General features: G+C 29.2%; 1 protein-coding gene and 1 non-coding gene across 3 annotated transcripts; one reads left to right on the top strand and one right to left on the bottom strand.

Annotated features, from left to right (window-relative positions):
• Positions 1–828: 828 nt before the first annotated feature.
• Positions 829–901, bottom strand: Trnak-uuu (transfer RNA lysine (anticodon UUU)). Its single transcript has one exon. It is a non-coding gene; the product is annotated as a tRNA-Lys (tRNA).
• A 6,286-nt stretch (positions 902–7,187) lies between these two features.
• LOC129981783 (uncharacterized) lies at positions 7,188–24,575 on the top strand. 2 transcript variants are annotated; one of them, XM_056092788.1, is made up of 3 exons: positions 7,190–7,286; positions 16,107–16,241; positions 22,842–24,575. In XM_056092788.1, exons 1-3 carry the CDS (start codon positions 7,235–7,237, stop codon positions 23,987–23,989), a joined length of 1,335 nt encoding a protein of 444 aa, XP_055948763.1. In that variant the 5' UTR covers positions 7,190–7,234; the 3' UTR covers positions 23,990–24,575. The 2 variants fall into 2 exon arrangements, with proteins under 2 accessions (XP_055948764.1, XP_055948763.1); XM_056092789.1 differs by lacking the exon at positions 16,107–16,241 and having other exon boundaries at positions 7,188–7,286.
• Positions 24,576–25,087: the final 512 nt, after the last annotated feature.

Here is a 25,087-nt window from a genome sequence, read left to right as displayed (position 1 = left end):
TGTTAGACAATACCAATTTCTCAGATAATAAATTTTTTTTTTATCTAAACCGTTTTTAAAAAAATGCCAAATGTTTCTTTCTTTCTTTTTTTTGGTGTTAAACTCAGTATTTTATTTATCTTTTCTTTCGTTAAATGAGAGTGAAAAAAAACATCTAATTAAAAAAAGGAAACATTGTAGATATTTACAACTGAGTCAAGACAAAAAAGGGAAAATAATTAGATGAATTGAGCTTCTGTATTACAACGGTTTTATTTTCCTTGCTTCATTCATTTGGCAGTTTTTTTCTTATTCAAATGTTATATTGATTTTCATTAACCGTAAGCTTTTACAGTACACTCCCGATTATCCGCGGAATTGGGTGGCGCTGCCGCCGCGGATAACAAAAATCGCGGATAATCCGAAAAAAGCTAAAAATGGGTATAACAAAAAAGAAAACAGTCATTCCAACTTTGAAAAATCGTTTTATGTACAATAAAACGTAAAATAAACAGCAGGAAATGTTTAACTAATGCTTAATATTTTAGTATATCACTCAAAACTAAACTAAAATGCATTTTGTTAATGAAAACAGAAAAGTACTTTGTACGTACGAGAGGCGTCAAGGTTGCACAGAAAAATTAATTCATATGTACTGTTTTAATACTGTAATGCATTATGTAATTATAAAAGCATAACTGTAAAACTGCACCTTTTTGAAAAAATCAGTCAAAAAAAAAAAAAAAAAAAACTTTGTGTGGCAGGCGCGGATAATCGGGAGTCTACTGTATTTTCGAAAACGAGACTCCTAACTTTGTTGTTGACGTAGGATACCATTAAAAAACAACACGCCCGAACAGGGACTCGAACCCTGGACCGTTAGGTTAAAAGCCTAACGCTCTACCGACTGAGCTATCCGGGCCTGTAAGCCGTTCTCTCTTTAATATTCCCTTCCAGTATATCTGCTGTGCAAGGAAAAGTATTCTTGGCATTCCCACCAGTATTCAGAACTCTATGTCCTCCCTTGCGATTTCCTTTTGGGCGGAGAAGTTAGGAAATAAATGAAATACTATTTACCGACAAATACAAAGAATTAATGTTTGTTTAGACTAAACTGATTGCTGAAATTGTCAAGAAAAATCTAATAAATCTGTACTTTGAGACAATTTAAAGGCTGTCATCATTTATATGAAACTGGTAAAACTTGGCGACCATTTTATTTTCCCAGAATTCTAGCTTTTCTTGCTATTAAACTACTAATATGGAAATAACTATTAATATGGAATACTGGAAAATAGAATCTGTCTAATAGGACCAATCCACTGTATATTATTACTGTGCGCGCAAATAAAAAAGTTATATAGAAAGAAATTTTAAATAGACAGAAATTTTAAAAATTTAGTTATAACTTTTTAAAAATTTTATTTGTTACACTATTCTAGTTTGCTTAGCGAATGTAAAATCGACATGAATCAGTGGTTCAGTTTAACACTGGCACGTGATTGAAGGTTTGAAAATACAATAAAATTAGTTTGAATGTCATCATGGCAGTTAAAACACTGTTATTTATTGCATATCGAATGAAGTTCAAAGATTTATTAAAAATAGAGAAAAAGAATTGTATATTAAATTGGTATCACTGAAAGAGTAAATGTTAGAGTTTTAATATGTTGCGATTTTTTTTTTTTGTGAGATAATATTTTTGGAAAATATAATTGAGGAACGCCAAATACTATCTTCATTTTTAATTACTTTATATTTTAATTAATTTTTCGAAAAGTTGACAAAATCCCTTTTTATTGTGTTGAAGAGCACATGCTTCAAATTTTATCAAGAACGAACTATAGTTTTGCGTAAAATATATACAAACCAACATTCATCTTTTTATATACAGGGGCCACGGTGGCCTGGTGGTAAGATCTCGGCTTCGGAACCGGAGGGTTTCAGGTTCGTGACCCGATTCCACCGAAGAACCGTTGTGTAAGGGGGTCAGTTGCACATTAAATCCGTCATGACCAGACGTCCTCCCGCTGGTGTGGTGTGGTGTGGAGAGGGGGGTGCCTGCTCAGGTGTCGTCCTCGTCATCTGACCGCGGTTCAAAATTACGAGGTCCGTCCCAAAATAGCTCTAGTGTTGCTTCAAAAGGGACGTTAATATAACCAAACCAAACTTTTTATATACAGATAATCAGTGGAATTGAAAAATAAATAACATTTTTGGTATTGTATTTTTTTATTACTTCGGCATATTTAGCTTTAAAAAGTTAAATTATTACTACTTTTTTTCGCAGCCTCCCTTTTCCCCTCTCCCTGCCTTCAAGGATGCTAACCAAGACATCTATATCATATATCATCTTATCACTAGGTCATTCAAAAAAGAAGAAGAAGAAGAAAAAAGTTATGTGTAATGGAAAGTTAATGCTGCCTTTAAGGTTTGCATAATATAAACGCTTTTAATCTCTGTGAGTCAGCATTAAATAAAGATTAGTAGAAGGTTTTCGTCTTATTAAAATGGTGTAATGTAGTTTTTCAAAGCGGCTTCCGCTCTCTGAGATGCAATTAAAAATCTCGTCGCGAGACTCGAGGTCTTGAGGGAATAATACTAAAGCATTCTAGACCTGATTTTGGAAAGTGTGTTCATGGAGGACGTGAAGAAATGCAGATATTTACGTTTTTGCTTTGTGAGGAAAATAGGATACCACATATTTCGATTAGACTTTATTTTCATCATCCTGATATCGATGTAACAGAAAATTTTCGATGATAAGCAAACAAACACGTTCTATCTCTATCTTGTAGAGTTTAGCAAAATTGAAGTTGGTCTGACATTGATAACTAAGATAAATGGGGTGGTTTACATATTTTACTAGTATTATTTTCTGATACAGTGTAATTTTAACAAATCTGTTTTTTTTTTACAGTTTTTAATAACTTTTTAAATTATTGAGTGAGCATTAATTTACTAAGTATTTATTAAGTACTTCGTGCCAATTTAATTTTGGAATTCATTTTGCGTTTTACAGGATTAAAAAGGGGTGAAGTTATATCAAGTATATGCATATGTGTAGTAAATGTTGATATTAGTTTCATCATTATAATTGCGATGAAAATTGAATCGACATTTTTTGGATAAATTTTTGATAATTAAAAATCTGTTATTGTAGTCATTTTTGATACAAGATTTTTTTTTTGTATAGATAGAACATTGTATGCAACTATCAATACAGAGAAAACTTATATCTTATTCAATGGATTTTCTTGTTTTTTGTAGAAGATAATAATAATTATTAACTTACTAAAAAAAGAAATATAAATACTTTTTATTAATATCATATGGTTTTCAATTGAAGAGATAAGAATTATCGATGAAATATTTTTTCTTAAATTTCATTAAGCCGTTGAATGTTATAAAATGAACATAATTTTTCATATTATCTTCAAAGTTACAACAAAGATTGTGAATTATCTAAATTTTTTTCAAAATTATGATTATGGCTTATTTCTCTAAATCTTAAAAGAAAAATAAGAAATAATAATGATTGTCACAAAAGAATTCCAAATAAAACAATTCCTATTTGTTTTGGTGCTTATTTAGATGTAAACTTTCCTAAGAAATCATATAAAAATTTAAAAAATATAACAGAACTATATTTAATTAATGCTTAAAAGTTTTAAATAATTCTGATAAAATATTTCTTTTTTCAATGGAACTTCTAATAAATTAAAAATTCTTTTATTTAATCTAAAATAATTTTAAAATTCCAAGGAAACATCAAACTTGAGAAGTTTCATAGTAAATTAGAATTTAAGTTATAAATTAAATATGAAAGGATAAAATTAAGTGAAAGCATAAAGTAAAAATGTATAAATATTAGTTTCAAAATTTAAAGCATTCTTAACTACATACATATTTCATTAAATATTATAAACTCCAGTTTCATTAATGTATTTTCTATACTTATTTTCATGTCCGCCAGCGCGCTGCACGCACACACACATACAAGCACACACAAACACAAGCGCCAATTGCAGCAATATTTTTTTTTTTGAACTAGGTCAATTCATCATATTTGTGCGAGGTAGATTGTATTTATCAATTTTATAATATATTGCCTACTAGCATTCCAGATTAAATTAATGTCTTGATTTGACTCGTTTTTTTAGTCATTATAAAATAGCTCATATGACTTTAAATAAAAACAAATTCGTTTAATTTCAAAAATAATTTCCCTTAAAATTTTCAACTTCACTTTTACTATACACAGAATGTTATAATCTTGTTTTAGTAAATAATCACAGCTCTTTAAACAGATTTTAATAAATATAATTATCAAGGTATAGAAGAAATAATGAATTACTATAGATTTTCTCGCATCGCATAATTAAACTGAATATTGATAACTTCATTTTCTTACACACATGTGATATTTTGATTTTACGGCAAGAAAAGCTCTCTTCTGAATTTTTCTTCCTTATTTTTTCTCTACACAGAATTTAATCGAAGTGTTTTATTAACACCATGGTAACATTTTCCAAAGAGCCGTTTCACATACATGTGTGAGACGGACATTTTCACCTCCATAGTCACATCGCAATGTACCGAGTAACACTACAATGTATTTTATATGAGTACCTGATATTATGACTGATAGGTAAGCAGTTTTTTAAACAACTTTTTCAATGATGTAGGTGAGTGACTTCAAAATAAGTTAAAAACTGATAAAACTGAAATAATTTTTCCAAATCATACATTACACATATTTAAAGTCAAATAAATGTGACTTACACAAAAATATGCCGTAGTTCTCTGGAAATATTATCCCTCTAACTACGGTACGCCATATATTAAATAATCCATGTTCCATATCACATTTCCTTTAAATACAATTAATTTTACGAGCATAGAATAAGTTTTAATATCAAAAATTTGACCTAAACCAAGCTCTAAATTAGTTGGGATTTTATTTTATTGTCTTAAATTGACGCTGTCCTTTCCCTAGTAGTTTAAATGAAATTCAAAAAGTCTGCGATAGAGTTGAAATTCAAAAAGAATTCTAGATCCTTTAGGTAAAAGAATCTAAAGTAACTAGATTGGAATTACTTAAAATAAACCGGTAATAATGATGTTTAGAATTACTCAAAATAAAACGGTTGAATAAAGGAATTCTATATAAAAAAAAAAGTAAATCTGGAAAATAACTTATTTGTAAAAACTGAATGGTAACAATTTTAATCATTAAAAACATAACGAACATTTTGCAAAAAAAGTAATATTTCAAACACATTAAAATAGGAAAAACAAAATTTATTTAACTATAAAAAATTATTTTAATAACTAGCCGCCTTTGGCGACCAGCCGGTTCGCCAATCTTAATGTTTATTTAAATTTTAATAATTAAATAGGTTGAACCGGAGTTTAACCCCCTTCTTCGCCCAGTTGTAATAACGCGCTAAAGCTGGCAATCTTTATTATGCACTATAATTGAATATCTGCTCCTTTGCTTTTGAACATTTCGCAAGACCGTTGTTGGCGATTTTTAAAAATTGTGCCACGCAGGGGTTAAACTCCGGTCGTACCATTAAATATTTTACGCAATTCCAACTTTAATAGATTCTTCATCAAAATATTTTAAAACTTCAAATTTTGATAGTCATATAATTCACTCATAATATTATAAAGGCCTTCAGTCATAACGTAATATGTATCTCTCTAATTTTCTGTTACCTCTCGTAGAATTTATGTTTTAAATTAAAGTGTAAATGATTAATCTGCAATTAATATAATAATATTTTTTACTGAAACAAAGCATTTTTTTTAATAATATGATTACTGATAATAGAGTCACTGAGCGTTTAAACTTTATGGGCACTAAAGAATATCTTTCTTAATTTATGTAATATCTCAAGAATTTGTCAACAAAATTTTCTCAGATTCATTATGAACACATCGATTAATGAACAATGTTTCATTTTAAATGCATCAAACACTAAGAAAATAAAATGAATCGTTTAAAATAATCGGTCGAAAACAGGTTTAAAAAACGATGTAGTTAAAACTATAAGCATATACAAAAAATATATAACTAACATAAATACGATTTACTTACAAAAGCATGCAACTAACCTAAAAATAATTTAAATCATCCGTTGATATGGTTGTCATGACAACAATTAGAATAATGCGCATGCGTGAATTTTCTTCGCCAGTTGGGTAACGCAAATGCGTGAATTTTTCTACGCCAGTTGGGATAACGCTATGCAGATTATACATTTTTAATTTCCTTTATTCTGTGTTATTTTAATTCAAAAGTACTTCAGAATGAATCTGAAACATGGATTAATTAACAATGTTTAATTTTAAATGCATCCAACATTAAGAAAATAAACAGAATCGTTTGAAATAATCCGCCGAAAAATATTAACCCTAGCCTCATTACTGTTGGGAGAAAAAAAAACTGAAGCCTTACTCCTTTGGCGATGGAGAAAATGGAAGATTTTTTTTGGCGGAAAAGTTGGCGGTGGGGAAAATGGAAGATTTTTTTGGCGGGAAAGTTAGTTTTTAATTAATAATTAAAATTCTAATTAAAAATTCAAAAAAAGGGACCCCCAGTGCACATTCCCGACCTCTAAGGTATACATGTACCAAATTTGATAGCTGTATGTCAAATGACCTGGCCTGTAGAGCGCCAACACACACACACACACACACACACACACACACACACACACACACACACACACATTGAGCTTTATTATAAGTATAGATTTCGTAAGACAGAAAAACTATATAAAATGATACTGAATCATGTGTAGATACTATAGGCACAATTATGTTTTTCTATATGATTATAAATTGATTTTATTATTTTTTGAATAAATCTTTAGCCATTTGAACTGCTGATAGTAAATTAAATGATTTTAGTATACTCTTCATTTATTAAAACAAAATTAAAAATTAACATGCATAAACATAACATGCATAAAATTAACATTATAATTTAATAAAAACCACCTAAGATAATTCGTAAATATTAATTGAAAAAAAAAGAATATTATATTAAAAAATGTTCTTGTAATTAAATAAAAAAATTCAATAAGAATAATTTATATTTATGTTCTGATTATTTGTATACGGTCCCTCTTTTCATATTAGATTTCGTAATAATGAGAAATTTTAATTCTGATAAAAAGCTTTCTCTTTGTCGTACCTGAGAGCACACTTTCGACTGGTTGTGTATTAAGCACTCGTCCTCACCATGTCTCCCGCATTTGGATTATTATTTTTTGCTTGCGTTGGATTATTATCAGGTATAAGTTCAAGTTTCTGATATTAAGTTGTATCAATTAATTTCTAGTTTTTGATATTCAGCTGCATCAATTAATTTCAAGTTTTTGATATTCAACTGCATCAATTAATTTTGAGTTTTTGATATTCCACTGTATGAATTAATTATTCAGCTACATCAATTAATTTCGAGTTTCTGATGTTCAACTGCATCAATTAATTTTGAGTTTTTGATATTCAAATGTATCAATTAATTTTGAGTTTTTGATATTCTACTGTATGAATTAATTATTCAGCTACATCAATTAATTTCGAGTTTCTGATGTTCAGCTGCATCAATTAATTTTGAGTTTTTGATATTCAACTGCATCAATTAATTTTGAGTTTTTGATATTCTACTGTATGAATTAATTATTCAGCTACATCAATTAATTTCGAGTTTCAGATGTTCAACTGCATCAATTAATTTTGAGTTTTTGATATTCAACTGTATCAATTAATTATTCAGCTGTATCAATTAATTTCGAGTTTCTGATATTCAGCTCTATCAATTAATTATTCAGCTGAATCAATTTTTATTTTAAGCTAAGATTTCATTTTAAATGTTCTGTTTTATCTTTTATATGTTCTTTACATTTAACAAATATTTTGTGAAAAATGTTTCTAAAATATTTGTTTATACGGTTAATTTTTGAAAACTTTAATGTATCATTGAACTTAATGTTCTTTATTTTATACGCAGTATATATATAATGCAATACAGTATATAATATACATAATACAGTATATAATATACGTAATACAATATATAATACAATACAAAATTCTTAAAAGCAATTGATTGAATACACAGCACTTTAAAGGATTGATTAAAACAATGAATTTACAGAATTCTGAATGATTTATTAAATTGTTTGAGATGATTTTATCATCGACATTGGCTTTGTTAATGCCAGCATGCAACAAACATTTGCCTTTATTTTAGGGAAGATATGTTTATAAAGAAATCAACAAGTTTAAAAATTGAGTTCAAAAATGTGGTTTGAAATTTCAAAATATGGTAAATCATTAATCCTATAAATTCACAATAAAGCTATTAAACTTTGGATCATGACCCCAAAGTGTAGTACAAAAATTTTAATAAAGTAATATTCTATCAAAATTTTAAAATTAATTAATTAAAAAATTATTGAAAACCACCACATGATAAGAATTTCGCTAAAAATGATCAAGCAACTGCATTGAAAGAATATTTTATTTTTTAAATTTTATGTGCATAGCCATAAAAAGAATTAAAAAACTTTTTGTGTTTAGAATTTAATCATTTCTATTTTATCTCACGTTACATGTTTGTGAAGATTGAATTTTGTAATCAGTGTTTTCATTATTTTACTGTGACAATATTTTAACTTAACTTTTCCAGTACTTAATTAATTGTTAAACCTAAATTCAATTAAAGTCTGATTTGCATGCCAGTGCTGTTACCTGGTATTGAGTTTGTGAGAAATAGTAGATCTCTAATCTAAATTTTAAAAAAATTGCTGTTTGATACAATAATAAAGGTGTGCTTGGAAAAATTCATTTGAAATTAATTTTTTTTTTTTTGAAATTTTTTGAAAAGAGATTTTATTTTTGAAATTTCATTTGCAAATCCCCTAGTTTAAAAAATAATTATTAATTTCAAGTTTTTTTTTTTTTAAAGAATTAAATCATGTTTGTTGGTCGACAACTTTAAATCTTTTCTTTGAATTGGAAACGGAATACATAGATTACAACATTATAATTCGTTGTAAAATCAAATTTAGAGATTTTTTTTATGAATATCAAAGATTTAAACTACTCCGAAAAAAAGTTTTTAAAAACTATTTCTTGAAATTCTGACTTGAATTTCTTATATACGCGCTAACTAGGAAGCGTAAATAAGGGCTGAAATTATTGTTTTATAGTTTTTATATCAAATATTTTAAACTCCATCCTATTTTGAACAAAATGTTTAAAAACCAACTCGATCTGCGACCCAATAATTGCAAAACTGAAAAAGCTGCATGGATAAAATTTGGCATGTAGTTATTATTGTTGTTCATCCATGTCAAATCTGAATCAAATATATTGAATATAGATCGATTGCCTGTCTATTTAAAAACACACAAAATGAGCTAGATACATGAAATCTGGTATGTACTTTTTACATAATAGTTGTAGATCTTTATTAAATTTTGAATTAAGTCATTTCATGGCAAAATCATCTTTCTATTTCACCTCTCTAATATAGAAAATTTGTAACATAAATAAATTATAGTCATAATGGATATTAATTATTATCAGCACCCAAGTGATATTACCTGTAATATGATTCTAGAAGCATTAATATTCATTTGGCTCCTTGCCAGGTCAAGATTAGAAAAAAGATGTGTGTCGTTAAGCCAATAATAGCCTAACAAAGAAGAATATTCTGCTCAGTTTTCTGCTACAAGAAGCCAATAAGATTTTTGAATTTACCAAATTCCACTTTAATAAAATTCGATAAAAATAAACGTTTTTATCATTCTTTTTTTTTAATTGTAGTGAAATACTTCAATTATTATCTCAAATATTTTTTTAAAAGAACACTAGATGAAGGAATTTACTTAAGCTTAAAAGTGCATTTAGTTATTATTTTGACTATCTATGTACTAGTTTCATGGCTGATATGGAAATATCATAATAAAAATATGATAAAGTCGTCTAGAAACCGTACAAACATAAACATTTCCTTTTCTACCGATACTAGCAATTTTAGAAAGCATCTCAATGTCAATTTAATTAATAATAAATAAAGATTCTATTAAAATAAAAAAAAACAGTGAAAGGAAAAAAGAAAAAAAAAATAATAATTATTCCCATTTTTTTTCCGGATTCTTGTTTCTTGTCTATTTCCTTCGCTTTAAAATATATACCTCTGAAAATAAATAATCTGTACAAGAATACTAACCATTCAGCATTTTAGAATCTTATGTTTATTCTATTTAATTTAATTTTTTCTTTCAAATTATAAAAACGATCCCATTTCTGATTATATTTATGAATGTTTTTTTTATTCCAGAATTAGTTCCTTATCCAAAATAAATTAGAACAACATTTTTTCCCCCAAATTCTGAATTATAATAGATATTTATTTTGTGCAATTCATCTAGAAAGTATTTTTCCCCCTTTCTTAATATAATACAAACAATCTAGAACAAATAATCTAGAACAAATAATGATTTTACTAGAACAAATAATGATTTTACTAGAACAAATGAAAAAAACAACTAATATTTCGTCACTCAACGAGAATTCTTATCGACTGCTGCAAAATCGTTTTCACTCTAATATCGTTAAATGAAAAGATAAGTGGGATAAAAAATTGTACAATTGACCTTATCTCGAATCAACTGTCATGGATATTTTTGTGTAGGCTTATCTTTGAAAATATATTAACTTCCGCTTCTGTAATACAAAAGCATCATTTGAGTTTCAATATTATGTATATAAATATATTTTTGCCTAAACATATTTTCTCTGAAGAGGTCGATAATTTTCATAACGCTCCTTTAAAAATGATCGAGATAATGCCACAAGTTTGTTACAAAAGTATATTCTATTTCGCATTTTATTATATTTTTCTTTTTACAAATGATTTTTATTGGAAGGTTGATGCCATTTTCGAATATGTACCGAGTCACATTTTTCAGGGCACATAGCTAGGTTTGGAGCTCCAAATGGACCGTAAATATTTCTTGGGTAGTAGATTCTTACTGGAAAACGAAATTCCACAATTTTTATTAGGATTTTTTTATCAAAAATTTATTGAAATTTTAATGTTTTCCCGCCAAAACGAATCACATAATTACAAAAATATTTTTATTCTATTAAAAAAATAGTTTTTCAGCTTTATCAGTTTTATTTCCATGAATTTTTTATTTATTTTAATAAATTATTTAAAATGTTTTTAAGAATATTTTTACACATATACACTTTTGCTTCTCTGCGTAATTAGTTTAATGTTAAGGAAGATAATTGGGCAGATATTTTAATGATTATTAAATGGTTGCCAAGTCAATGACCCCTGATGCTGATAAACTTGGCAATGAAAACGAATATTTCAAAAACTACATGGTGTTTCGGAAACTGTTTTGGTGATATAAGATTAGAAACGATGATACAATATCCTTCTAGAAACTTATTTGCCTTGCTCCGAATATTTTAAGTGAATTCTCTCTTTGCAGTGATTTCTCAAGTGAATTTCAGTGAATTCTTTCTTTGTAGTAATAATCTAGCGAGTTTTTTTTTTAGTGCTTTATGATGATGCATTTGTTTGATAATGATTTACTGTTTATGTGTTTTTGATTTATGCAAGTGATATTTTGAGTGCATTTCGTCTGTTTTATTAGCTGTGTCTCGTTTAGTATATAGTGGTGTTATTCTTCAACGAATTATTTGGAATTTTCACGTACATCCATCAAATGGATTTTTCGCAACAATATTTTGAAAGAATACTTATTATTACTTAAGTTATTGAGTTTGTACACACTTTATTAGAATTTTGAATACATTTATTAGTATTTACTATCTGGAGTTGAACTGATGTTAAATGCATTTACTATTTTCTCATTATAGTTTTATAATGAAGAGTAAATTTTTAAAAATAATATGAAGACAGACGAATGAAGACTAAAAAATTATATTTTAAGATGCTTCGAATTAGAGGTTCAAATTTCCTTTAACTGCTTTTTACCTCGAGGTTTAGAAAGAGGAATTTAAGTATTAAGATTCTATTAAGCAAGTAATTGCCTTTATATTAAATTCCTGGAAATCGTATCTAATTGTACTAAAAGAGGACATTCCCTCATCATGTCAGTTAGATTGTACTTTAAGGAGGGTCCGAAAAAAACTAATTATACCTCGGGAGAGTTTTGAATTGAAAATATATTGAGAAAAATATAATGAATAAAATATTTTGCTATTGTCAGTTTCCGCATGAAAACAAATAGCTGCAAAAAGTGTTGGAATTCGATTGTTTTTCATTAATTTTTTAATTTTCCCCTATCTGTTTATTATAGAATTAGCTGCTAAGCATTCAACGTCTTAATAATAATTTTTTTTTTGTCAAAATAGGTCTATAACTTCGGTTACATATTCCTTGTAAAGTAAAAATAATATAATATAGTTTCAATAGCAATTAAATTTTTAGTTCTTACTATTATAATTTTCACACACCATCTTCTCGATGAAGTTACAATAGTTTGATAGGTATGTATAGCAAAAGGTTAATTAGGTCTAATAAAATATCCTCTTCATTCTTTTTTTTTTTATTCTTGATAATGCATCGCAAAACAATGTTTCAAAAATAGAACATCACTCGTTAGCGAAGAACGAATGGCAAAAATGAAAAAAGTAACAAAAATTAAGAAATCTTTAAAGGAAAAAAATAATCATTGCGGCTATTAACTAAATCTTTTAAGCTTTGTGTGTGGGATTTTATCATTTTTTTCCACGAGATGATAGTTGGAACTTCGGTTTATTAGGTTTGGTTTGGTTTTTGGCCTTTTGGTTTAGAATTCAGTATTAAAGACCTAACCTCTTGTATTTATCAAAAACATTCGGTAGAGATCAAAAGTAATTTTTCATTATTTCTGTTGAAATAAAATCAATAAAATGGAGTGATAAATTAAATATCCTAAATTCTGGCAAATTACATTATTTAAGATGGTTAGCAATAGCAAATAAAGTACCCAAATGGTACTAATATAAAAAATAAAATAAAAAAATTGGTACTAAAATGAAAATTGCTTACGCTTTTATTATGACTCGAAAAAATTATTTGTTATGGTAAAGATACATGATATAAATATTTTGCTAAAATGAGCAATGAAATCCTTCCAATTTTACAATATTCCTTCTTAGTAATCACCAAGGTTTATTAATAGCATTTCAAATGAAATTTTGCAAGTTCTAAATGGCTATCGTTATCTTGATATTAAAATACAAAACGAATGCAATGCTGTTAAAGAAATTAAAAAAAACTTCTATTCCAATAACATTCTAAGTTTTGATTTCTTCCGTTCTATCAAATCGAAGGAACTACTTTAAATAGATTTGCATTTATTTGAAGAACATTTAGAAGAATATCAGTATTACACAGATGAATCCAAATTTAATAATGAAGTTGGATGTGTCTGGGTACTTCATAAAAATAAAAGAAAAAAAAATCAATAAAGCATTTAAACATTTGGATAAATGTACAGTTTTCATGGAAGAAACGATCATAATTCTGGAAGCATTAAAACACCCAATTATATCTTGCTTTTTTATCTATTATATAAAGAAACTTTAAATATTGCGTTTTATTCGCTTTGTGATTAGGAGATAACGAGTCACCTGATCCATGATATTTGAGGTTTGTTTTGCCAGTATTGTTTGAAATATTTAATGAAAATTTTTATTGTAAGTATTTATACTGAACTTGACGGTAAAATGGTGACAAAAAAAGGAAAGAAAACCTTTAATTAGCACCAAATTAACCGCAAATGAATTTTAAACATTGTTATTTGTCAATTCTTCATTAGACATAGTATTTGTGGCAACTCTAGTGAATAATTTTCCAGCTTGTTTAATTTTTTCGAGTAACGGAAATGTTTCGTTTCTTGGCTAGCAATTTTTCTGATTAATATTAGCAATACACGTGTTAACCTTGTATTGCATTTTTAATTAATAATGGGGCGTCCAGCGATATCAGATGAAGAAAAAATGCGAAGAAAGCCCTAACGGGAATCTGGCAATTCGCAAAGAAAAGCTGATAGTGAAGTTGCTAATTTGAAGGCAAAATGTGAAAAAATGATTCAATATTTAGATATTGGAGATACAAGCAAAGAATGTTGTCATTGTGGGGCTTTAATTTTTGGATTGGTAGTAGGCCAATCGGTAAAACTATGTTCTTATCATCGAAAGATTAAGCTCCCAGCATTCGTCGAAAGTCGAATTTTAAACTCCATGTTTAAAAATTTGGTAACTGGAACCGAAAAAACTTCGCGAATGGAATCGGACAACATCGGGCTGGGGAGTGAATAGGAGTAGGGGGCGAAACATCCAAGTATTCATAAAAAAATTATTCTTGATGTAAATACAATACTTTTAGCAATTCAATATCTTAAAGAAAAGAAATTTTTTTAACGACATTAAAAGAGAAGTTTTCGAACAGAGAAACAGCATTAAATTAGGTTGGATTAAAGCTCATAAGGATTTTAATAGTAACGATTTCGCAGAAAAGCGCGACAGATAAATATAAGAAATATATAAATATTTCTGGGTTACATTTTGAACTCTTCATTTAAACAAAACAATAATATTTTCAAGCGAAATAAATTGAACTCTTAGCAACATAGATGATAAGGTCGCAATAAAAAAAATCTCTTTACAAAAGTCCCAACTAAAAGATTATAAGGGAATTTCAAAGTAAATCTAATTTATATAAAACAAGACGCATTCATAATACACCAATAAAGATTGTTCTTAAAAGACGAAAAATGTTGAAGTCGGAGGCACAGTTCACATATCTTATTCCACTGTAAAATTTGAAAAAAAAAAAAAAATGGTAGGAAATTGTGACCTGATTTCCTAGTACAATAAAGAACTCAAAGTTTAATGAAATTTCGAATCTTTTATTCCTTGATAAAAATGTTTATCTAAAATATTAGAGATATAATAATCTTTTAATAATCTCTACCAAGTTTCTAAATATTTAGCTATTTGCTAAACTTTGTAAATCAATTTTTCTACTGTAATTCTTTGCTTTTACTCATTTATTATTTACCTTTTTTTATTACTTATTTCATTAATTTTTATTATTAATTGTATTAGATATTATTATTTTTTATTATTATTATCATTTACGTCCACCTATTTATTTATTATTAATTTTATATTATTTATATATTTACTATTTTTTCTATTCATTTATTTCCCCATTTATTTATCTTAATTAGGATTTCTTATTCGTTTCCTGCATACACTTTTGTAATAACTTGCTTCTTTTTATCTTTCATTTAATTTAAAATAAATTATCTATATTTTATATATAATTATATTCTTTGAATTATTTAAATATGATCTATGACATTGTTTTTTTCAATAAAGGTCCGGTGATGTTTCATTTCAGCATGGGTTAGTCAACCTACATATTCTTCTTGGTAGAGACTATAAACACTCAGACTCCGTTTGGCTTTCGTAAAAGTCTCAGTATGACAGTGTCGGGTGGGGTTGGTGTGGGGTCTCTGGTCTGCCACACTTCGTTATTGAGTTGTAGGGAGGAGGATTGATTCGCGGTGATTCATCGTGTCCTCGTACTGCTGCGGCTAAAAAGTACTTTGCTTTTCTTTCTGTCTTTATAATTAAATATTAAAAAAAACCTATTTCATAGAATTCAAAGAATGGGTTTGAAAATATTGAAACAAATCTTTACCTTTTTGAGAGTTCAATTAAAACTATATGCCCTGAGAAGGGAATACAGTGCATATTTTTGACCATACCAAAACCATGAAGCCAATCATTTCACTGAATAATGGAAGAGCTGAGCTTGAGATAAATTTTAAAGGCGAGTAAAGGAGTCGTAAAGAAGGAGAAAAAATAATTAAAAGTTTCAAGTCATATTCATTTGAAATATTCCGATAGGAAATAACATTAAACCATTTTTATTTTTTCAAAAAAGGGTTTTTATTGGTAACTTTAAGGTATAATTTTCTCTAACTAGAAATTTGATCCATCTCGACTCATCTTCTTCATGAAGAAATCCTACTTTCTAAACTATATATATATTTTTTATTTAGGCGTGGCTACACTTCGTACTCCTAATCAGGATCTCATGATTCAAATGGCCAGAGCACATTTCAAAAACATAGCAAAAAGTTTGTCCGAATTGCATCCAGGAGTGACGTTATTCCCTGGAATGCCAAATCTCGCCAGTAAGTCCAATTTTCAAGTATCATCTATATGAAGAATCAAGTATATGAAGAAAAAAAAAGTTAAACTGAAAAAAAGATTTTTATATAAAGCTGAAGTTAATATCACTTAATCTTTATTACTTTTTGTATTTTTGCTACTCTCTGCTTGGTAAAATAATTATATTTTAGTTTTGGAGTTCAGTTTTACAATGCGTTGCCGTAAACAAAGAAAATGAACCAATTTCAAAGCGTTTTTTTTTTGGATCTAAATAATCTTTTGCTATGCCTATATATCGATTATTATTAAAATTGGTGGCAAGATGATTTGTAAAAATTAATGATTAGAAATTAAAAATTGTTAATTGAATTAATTACATACATCTTTTGTCTACTTTGCAAGGAATGTAAAATCAAAAGTTATGGACTGATTCTAATAAAATAAATTTTATGACCCTCAAGAAGTTGAGTACTTAAAAACTATTAAATAATAAATAGATTAAAAGAAATTTTAAAATTAAAAAAATGAAAAATAGTCACTATTTTTTAAAATTATATTTCTTGCCTATGGGGAAGAGGAATATATCAATCAATTTTATTCATTTTCCCTCGATATATTTATCACCAATTCCTGATTTTTCCGAGGTATAACATGGATTCTTTTTTTTTGGGGGGGGGGCATGTTACGACCACTCTATTGTATATGCTACTGAGTATGTTTTATAATATATTGTTACGAATCTGCGAGGCAGCTTCCCAGCATAGTCAGTTCTATAGGAAGTCCCAGAGCTTGGCTACCATTTGGTGACTTGGTGACGAATTTGGCGACTTTAGCGCCAAAATAGATTATACCCGAAACATCGAGAATTTTCCCGATCCGCCCAGTAGGAACGGAGATACGCCTCGAACGTTCTTGATTGGTTGAGATGCTTCTAGCCCCGCCTCCTGATGCTTATAAAAGGAAGCAGTCCTGCCGCTGCCGAGTAGTTGTGACCCAGGAGTGGTGAGTTGAGTGGTGAACCAGTGGTGAATTGAGTAGTCGGAAGCGACAGAGAAGAGTGGTTGTGGACCAGTGGAGTCGAAGAGTAGTCGGAAGTAACGGTGAAGAACTCGTCTTCCAGGGACTAGCAGAGCAGCGACGGAGTAGAGCTGCTGTGTATACTGTTGTATGCTGTTGTTGCTGCACGTCTCGGCTGAAGATAATCGTCTTCTGTGCTGTATATAGTTGTCGCCTTTATGCTGTCCTGTGTGTCTTCGTGTAAATAAACGTCGTTGTTTTATTTTCTACTGCCGCTTGGTGATTGAGCAATCTCCACACCATATAACTTCCACTATCCAAACGAACCCCGGGAAATTTCGTAACAATATATATATCGTTCTGAGACATTATATCCATTTTTCTCCAGCAATATACTCGATGGATTCCAAATTCCAGTTGGCGTGATGCTTTGCTCGAAATCCTATGCGCTTGAATTGGAAACTAATCGCGCAATTGAAATTGCCACTTCAGTTTGAAAATGTAAAAGCAATAAATGAGCAAATTTATAGAGTATAATGACTTTTTACAATTTGAAATGGAATGTCGTAAGTTTTTATTAATACGATATTATAACTATAAATCACAAAAATAAAGGAAAGAGATGCTGTGTTTTTATTTTATTCTATTTTCACTTATTTATCCATTCCTCGTTCTTTCACTTCATTCTTATTGGTATATCTACATATAATGCAAAATGTAACTGATGGGAAATAATTTATAAAATTATTTTTTTGAACGTTGATAAACAAGGAATACCAGCAATTTTGTAAAGGGTTTGACTGAAATTCCTTTGACGAATGTTTAAATAAAATATTTTTGTTTTGTTAATGAAATTGTTTAATTGTATATACAGCATACAGAATGTCCTCTCTAAACTTGGCTCAACTGGTAATTTCTCATTTGTTAGAAATGGGTATATGCTTCAAATATGAAAAAGGTTTTAAATGACCAAAATATTTGTTTGTTATTTTAGACAATAAATGCATTGCTAAACAATTTTTTAAATATAAATTCCTATGTAATCTCCTGTTGTTATAAATAATCTTTAATAAATTATTTTTGACACTAAAATCATGTTATTCTTCGGAGACCAAAACTGATCCAATTATGATGCTATAATTTTATTACTTAATTCTGAATGAAGGCAGTCTAGAACAAACATGTAATGCATACTTTTCGGAGCGATCTTTGAAATGGTTTAAAATGACTAAAATAATAATATTTAAAGCTTTATACTTCGAACAATATTGGTCGCAGAATTATGGAACTTTTTGATTAAAATGTGAAGAGTGTTAAGAATATATTACAAGATATTGCACTACGAGATTGAGTAAAAATTTAATTTTATTAATTTTTTCAACATGATGTTTGATAATTCAAACAATCTAAATTATATTGTTGCACGGTATTTAAAGCAATTTTTTTTAATTGTAAGCTTATCTTTTATAAATCAGAAATTAAATGATTTTGTCCTGTTAAAACATTTGTAAAACCTATATGACTCCTTATTGGCCTGTAAAGCAATTCTATTCTATTTGCATCAAAATTCAACAAATGAGTTGACTGCATTTTGTTAAAAATCAATAAAAGAATTAAATTACACAATACAAAGTAGGTATAGCAAAAAAAATTCATAAAATTCTCTATCATTTATTTTGTTAAGAGCGGTTTACAGACTTTTATGGTTCCATAAAAGAGTATTTGATTTATGCCGATGCAGCATTAAGTGGTTGCTTTTAATATTTTTGCACTGTCTGGCAACACGTGTGATTTATTTATGATCCATCGTCAACGATATCATGTATGAAAATAGACATATTTTATTTTGCTGTAATAAAAACATCAGTTATCTAGTTTAAAATATGAGGGTATATAGAAGAAAAAATTGCCATAAATGTCTTGTCTTATTGCTACAAACTAAAGAAGAGAAGATAAAAAAAAGGTATATAGTTTTAAATTTACATTTATTTTTCGTCTGTATAGTGTTTTGGTTCCCCTCCACAGTGAAGATTCCGCTTTTAAATCCGTTTTCTTTATTTGGCTAGAATGTATCCAGTGGCCGATCCTTTACACTCAGTTAACCAAACACCAATACAGTAGACTCCCGATTATCCGCGCCTGCCACACAGTTTTTTTTTTTTTTTTGACTGATTTCTTCAAAAAGGTGCAGTTTTACAGTTATGCTTTTGTAATTACATAATACATTACAGTATTAAAACAGTACATATGTATTTATTTTTCTGTGTATCCTTGACGCCTCTCGTAAGTACAAAGCACTTTTCTGTTTTCATTAACAAAATACATTTTAGGTTAGTTTTGAGTGATATACTAAAATATTAAGCGTTAGTTAAAAGTTTCCTGCTGTGTGTTTTACGTTTTATTGTACATAAAACGATTTTTCAAAGTTGGAATGACTGTTTTCTCTTTTGCTATACCCGTTTTTAGCTTTTTTCGGATTATCCGCGATTTTTGTTATCCGCGGCGGCCGCGCCACCCAATTCCGCGGATAATTGGGAATGTACTGTAGTTCGATTCTCCCTGGGCAGAATCGAATGATGCTTGCCAGAGAAACACAGAGCGCTCACCAAAAATAAATCTTCCTCATTCTCGCGTCCCAAAATCTCTCTGCCTCTTTATGTCACACGCCAGCCTCCTGATTCGTTGCCCTCAAGTCTGCCATCTATTGGCATTTAGACGATCAGTTACTGATTCAATTACCCTCCGTGCCACAACTGTCAAGTTATACAATCAGGGCTCCCGAAATACTACAAACCTGGATATACAAGTTTTTTCTTTGGCAGTTATTTTCAGATCTCTTTTAACAGAAATAAATGCATTAAATAAGAAAAAAATTATCAAGTTCATAGACAAATAGACAAACGCACATAAACGTGCTTTCCGATTTCAGCGAAATTTAAAGCATGGGAATTTCTGGGATGAATTTAATTTAGAGATTTATTAGATTTGTTAGAGATTAGAGATTTATTAGATTAGACTGTTAGATTTATTTCTCCTTGTACACTTCGCAAATTAATATGAGAAGGGGAAAAAAAAAACTACCATTTAGAAACCTTTCCTCTATTCTGTAGTGTTTAGTGGTTGGTAGAATTTTATCAAGCAAACATTGAATTCCATAAAGCTTGTCAAGTATTCCTGACTGATACAGAAAAAAAAAAGGATTAAAAAGGAAAGAAAAGAGTGTAAGATCGCTTGTATAACAACTTGGAGATCTCGACATTCAGATTCCCTCATATAATGAGATCTTAATGAAAAGATTTCTCGTTACTTCAAGAGTGGGACATCTCTTATTTAAAGAAAGTGACGCATTTGTGGCAAGACAGTGGTGTTCTCCATTAACACTTTCCATATGTTTTCGATCGTTGCTTAACTCACTGTTACTCGGTTTGCTTGTTAGCCTTCTATTTATGCCGAGAAGATGTCCAGATATTCAACATTTAAATTCTATAGAAAAAATATTATAAAGCTTAAAACAATTAATCTCGAGATTTCGATGAATCTCCACACTTCAGAATACCTTAAGTCCTAAATACATTCTTTAAAAGCTATGTCGGTCTGTAGGTATGTGAACTTGTTACCTCAGAAACACAACTATCTAAGTGACTGAAATTCGATATATGCTTATCTAAGTGACTGAAATTCGATATATGCTTATCTAAGTGACTGAAATTCGATATATGCTTACACCAAAATTGCAGATTTATAACTAGTAACTCAAATTATAGCTAAATCACTTTTATATAGATTATTTGCCTATCTGAAAAATTCTATTGCATGTTAAATTTTGTCTTCTCATGGTGATTTGGGTCAGTTTTTAAAGTGATGTACTGATTTATCCAGAGATAAGAACTACAATACCCCACTACGATACACTTTAAATATGGGTTATTTATTACTGTTTTGCTCTGACACATTTTAAAAATTAAATGCTATATGTCATAAAGACGGTAATATTACTAAATGTTGCAATGGGTTTTTAAAAATCTTATACCTATCTTACTCTTATTTCTGAGTTTTCACTTTTTATAACTTCAGTTTCAATTAATTTCGTGAAAAACCCCCATAAGTATATTTATCTAATAAATCTCACCGTATTAATATGATGTAAAATATTTTTGAATCCATTGAATCTACTATTTATTTTGTCATCAAATTATAAATTATTTACTTATATAAAATGTTTTAACTTTATACATGTTTTTCTTCGGCTAATGGACTAATTCTAATGGACTTATACAGTTAAATATAAACATTGTCGCTAAATACAGATTAATAGTATAGTTAATATGATTAATCGGTTTATGAATAATTACCAGCAAGGTGATAAATTAATTAATCAATTTTACCGGGAATTATTCTTACTAAATGATTAATAAAAATGATCGTAAACATACAAAGGCGCACGCATACACACGTACGCACGTCACACAAGCTATTATATCTTTCTATTTCTATTAAAGATATTACTATATGAGAATTTGGCCAGAAATACTTATTTCACAAGAATGCTATATTATAATATTGTTACTTTTTGAACCTCGGCCAAGAGAACCCGAATTTGATTGTGCTGAACATAATTTCAATACAATAAAAGCGAAACTACTTTATTTTTTTTAAAAAGAATTGTGTTGCCTTGCGTTAGTTACTTAAATCTAGTGCTTTTTGCAATGCGCCTTGTAAAACTTCAATGTTTCGTTATCTAAATTTATTCTTTAGTTTTCCATTGTCTATTAATATTGCGACGTATTTTCTGGTTTTGATAAGTTTTTCTGTCAAGTTTAATCTCTGTTTATTCGAAAATGAAATTCTTTTTTTTATATTTCATGAGCTAAAGATAAAGAAAATGTGATGTTTGATTAAAGTCAATTTGAAAATTCTCATTCACATTTAAACAAATAAAATATTATCGCCGGAATTTTTTAGGCATGAAGGGAGGTAAAGAGAGGTCTTTCCATTTTTAACATAAACAAAGAGAAGTTGGGGGGTGGGGGGTGGAACGGCTATTTGGAATACTATATTATACTATTTGGCAAGAAAGATTCTCTTTCTTTTTTTTCCCCCATCTCAATTGCTGATGATTTTAGGGAAACTGCACTGCATTCTTTACGCTGAAAAATGTTAAAGGTGGGAAATGTTTCAAGCTGATAACGTTAAATCTGGTACTTTTTAACTTTACAACTATAAGAAATTATCTGTAACCAATGAAGAATGACGTTATATATGGAAAAACGTTAAACGTTGAAAGCGTTAAACTGACGTTTTACTGTAATCGCTTTCTGTTTTACATAAAATAAATTCGTACATATGCAGTAAAACAAAAAACTTCTAAATGCTTGTCTTCAATATTTGTTATCCAACATTAGTATATGCATTAGTTAATAACATTGTATTATAGATTTATTTTTTCCTTAATCAGGAGCCTAACATAAAAAATGTTCAAAATATTTTTTTTTAGTTTTCAAGTAAAATATATTATTGTGTAATACACATGAGGAAAATATCACTTAAGCTCTAAGCTAAATTATGTACCTTAATCTAATGGTTACCTTATTTTATTTTTTCCATAGGTGTAAATGGTATCAGGTATAGTAAAGATTATAGGTCATGGCTACATAGTCCAAATATTGTAAATCATGTAGCAGATACAACTTCATCTCAAGCGACTGATACCAGTATCTCAACAGATTCTGACACAACTACACCAAACGTTAATTCAAGTCCCTCACCAAGTCCTGAGGCTTCTTCGCAAGCTCCCGAAACCAGTCCATCAAAAAGTTCTGACACAACTATACAATCCACTGATACGAGTCATTCATCAAGTCCCGAGGCTTCTTCGCAAACTCCCGACACCAGCTCATCAATAGTTTCTGACACTACTGCGCAATCCACTGAAGATAGTTCCTCCCCTACCCCTATTGTTTCTTCTTCCCAAGGTACACCTGCTACTGCTTCAACGAGCTCAGACACAACAACAGAATTCAATACTGTTAGTACCTCATCTGATCCTGCAACTGTTCCTTCGCAATCCACTGACGCCAATTCCTCTCCAAACACTGATACTACTGCACAATCCACTGACGCCAATTCCTCCCCAAACACTGATACTACTGCACAATCCACTGAAGCAAGTCCCTCACCTGGCTCCTCGCAAAGCACTGATACTAATACACCAACGGGCTCAGTAACCACTACAGGATCCACTGTTGTTAATACTACACCTGTTCCTGATACTTCTGTTTCACAATCCACTGACACCAGTCCGTCGCCAAGCACTACTAACACTTCTGCGCAATCGACTGATGCCAGTTCTTCGTCTGACCCAGTCACCTCGCCTTCACCCTCACCGGATACAAGTTCCTCATCAAGTTTTGATACATCTTCTGCTGTATCAGATATATCCTCCTCTTCTTCTGATATAAGTTCAGATTCAACTTCACCGACAGCAACTGAGCAATCTACTAATTCAGATTCTCCATCGCCAACAGCTGAAGTGAAGAGTTCAACTGCTTTTGAGACAAGTTCAGTATCTCCAACTGTAACTGAAAGAGTTACAAGCAGTCCTCCTCCTTCGAAGACTAAAGCATGGTCCTTGAAACTTGGCGTGGCGATAACATTTCTAGTAATTGCTGTTGCAGCAGCAACAGTACTGATTATCTACACATTCAAAGTTAAGAGAAGGAGGATTCATTATGATGAATTAGTGCTCCTTCCGTAAAAAAGGAGTTTGTAATGTAATTTTCAAAAATTAGGTTGTCACAATATCATTGAATAGAGATAAATTTGAATAATATGGTTTTCTTTTGTAAGTAAAGCATTATTCCGTCTATATATTAAAGAATAGTTTTAGCAAGTGAATGCACGCCTATAATGTTAAAATAATTATTTAGTTCTTTGAAAAGCGGCAACTTTTGTCAGATAGATTGTTGAACATTCTTCTACCATAGAAAAAAACACCAGCAAATCTGAATGACATGATGATTTTTTAAATAACATTCTCATTACTAAGAAGCCAAATAAATTAAATATTGTTAACTTCAATGTTGCCTTATCTTATAGCGTGGTTGTATTTTATTGTTTTATATATCATTTCATATGTTTTATTTTATTTAATTTGAAAATTGTTTTTGCATCATGGATACTATTCTCATACTCATTTTTATTTTATTCAAAAGCTCTTGTACAACTTTTGAGATGGCATTCCCCTATGTAACTGCATGCTCATTATGTTATGAAAGAACATTTTTCATTAACAAAAATTAAATAATGCTCAGTTTTAATAAATAAATCATTTTAAATTAAAATATTTGCGAATCTTTATTTATTTTACAGTTATTTGTGCGAGCGAACCTCCAGAAAATTTCAATGAGAAATGCAGTTAGGATATTTAAAATTACACAGAATATTTCGAATATGATATTTAATTTTAAAAAAATATAGAATACAGTGAAATATGTCCATAACGATACTGCATGGATTAGGTAAACTATTGTTATAGGCAAGTTATCATTATAGACAATTTTAACAAACAAAAATGTACTCTTTAAAGTTTGAATTATCTAGATTTTTTATTAGAACTTCAAGATGAAAATTTGCTAATAATAATCAAACAATATAAAAATAAACATAAAAGACAGTTATAAGTTTATTTTGTAAGAAAACTACCGAAAATCTTTTAGTCAGAAAAAAGCCTGTTAATTTTTTTTTTTAATTCTTCGATGCAAATAACATTTGCAAGAACGTATTCTTCAGTCTGACTGTAGAATTCGATAGAATGTACGTTGGAAATATTTTGTACTGTTGCAACAAAATCCTG

This window comes from Argiope bruennichi, chromosome 8, assembly GCF_947563725.1.
Source record: "Argiope bruennichi chromosome 8, qqArgBrue1.1, whole genome shotgun sequence".
Lineage (NCBI taxonomy): Eukaryota > Metazoa > Arthropoda > Arachnida > Araneae > Araneidae > Argiope > Argiope bruennichi.
The sequence above is the reverse complement of the archived record's forward strand: the minus strand, read 5'-3'. Positions and strand labels throughout refer to the sequence as shown.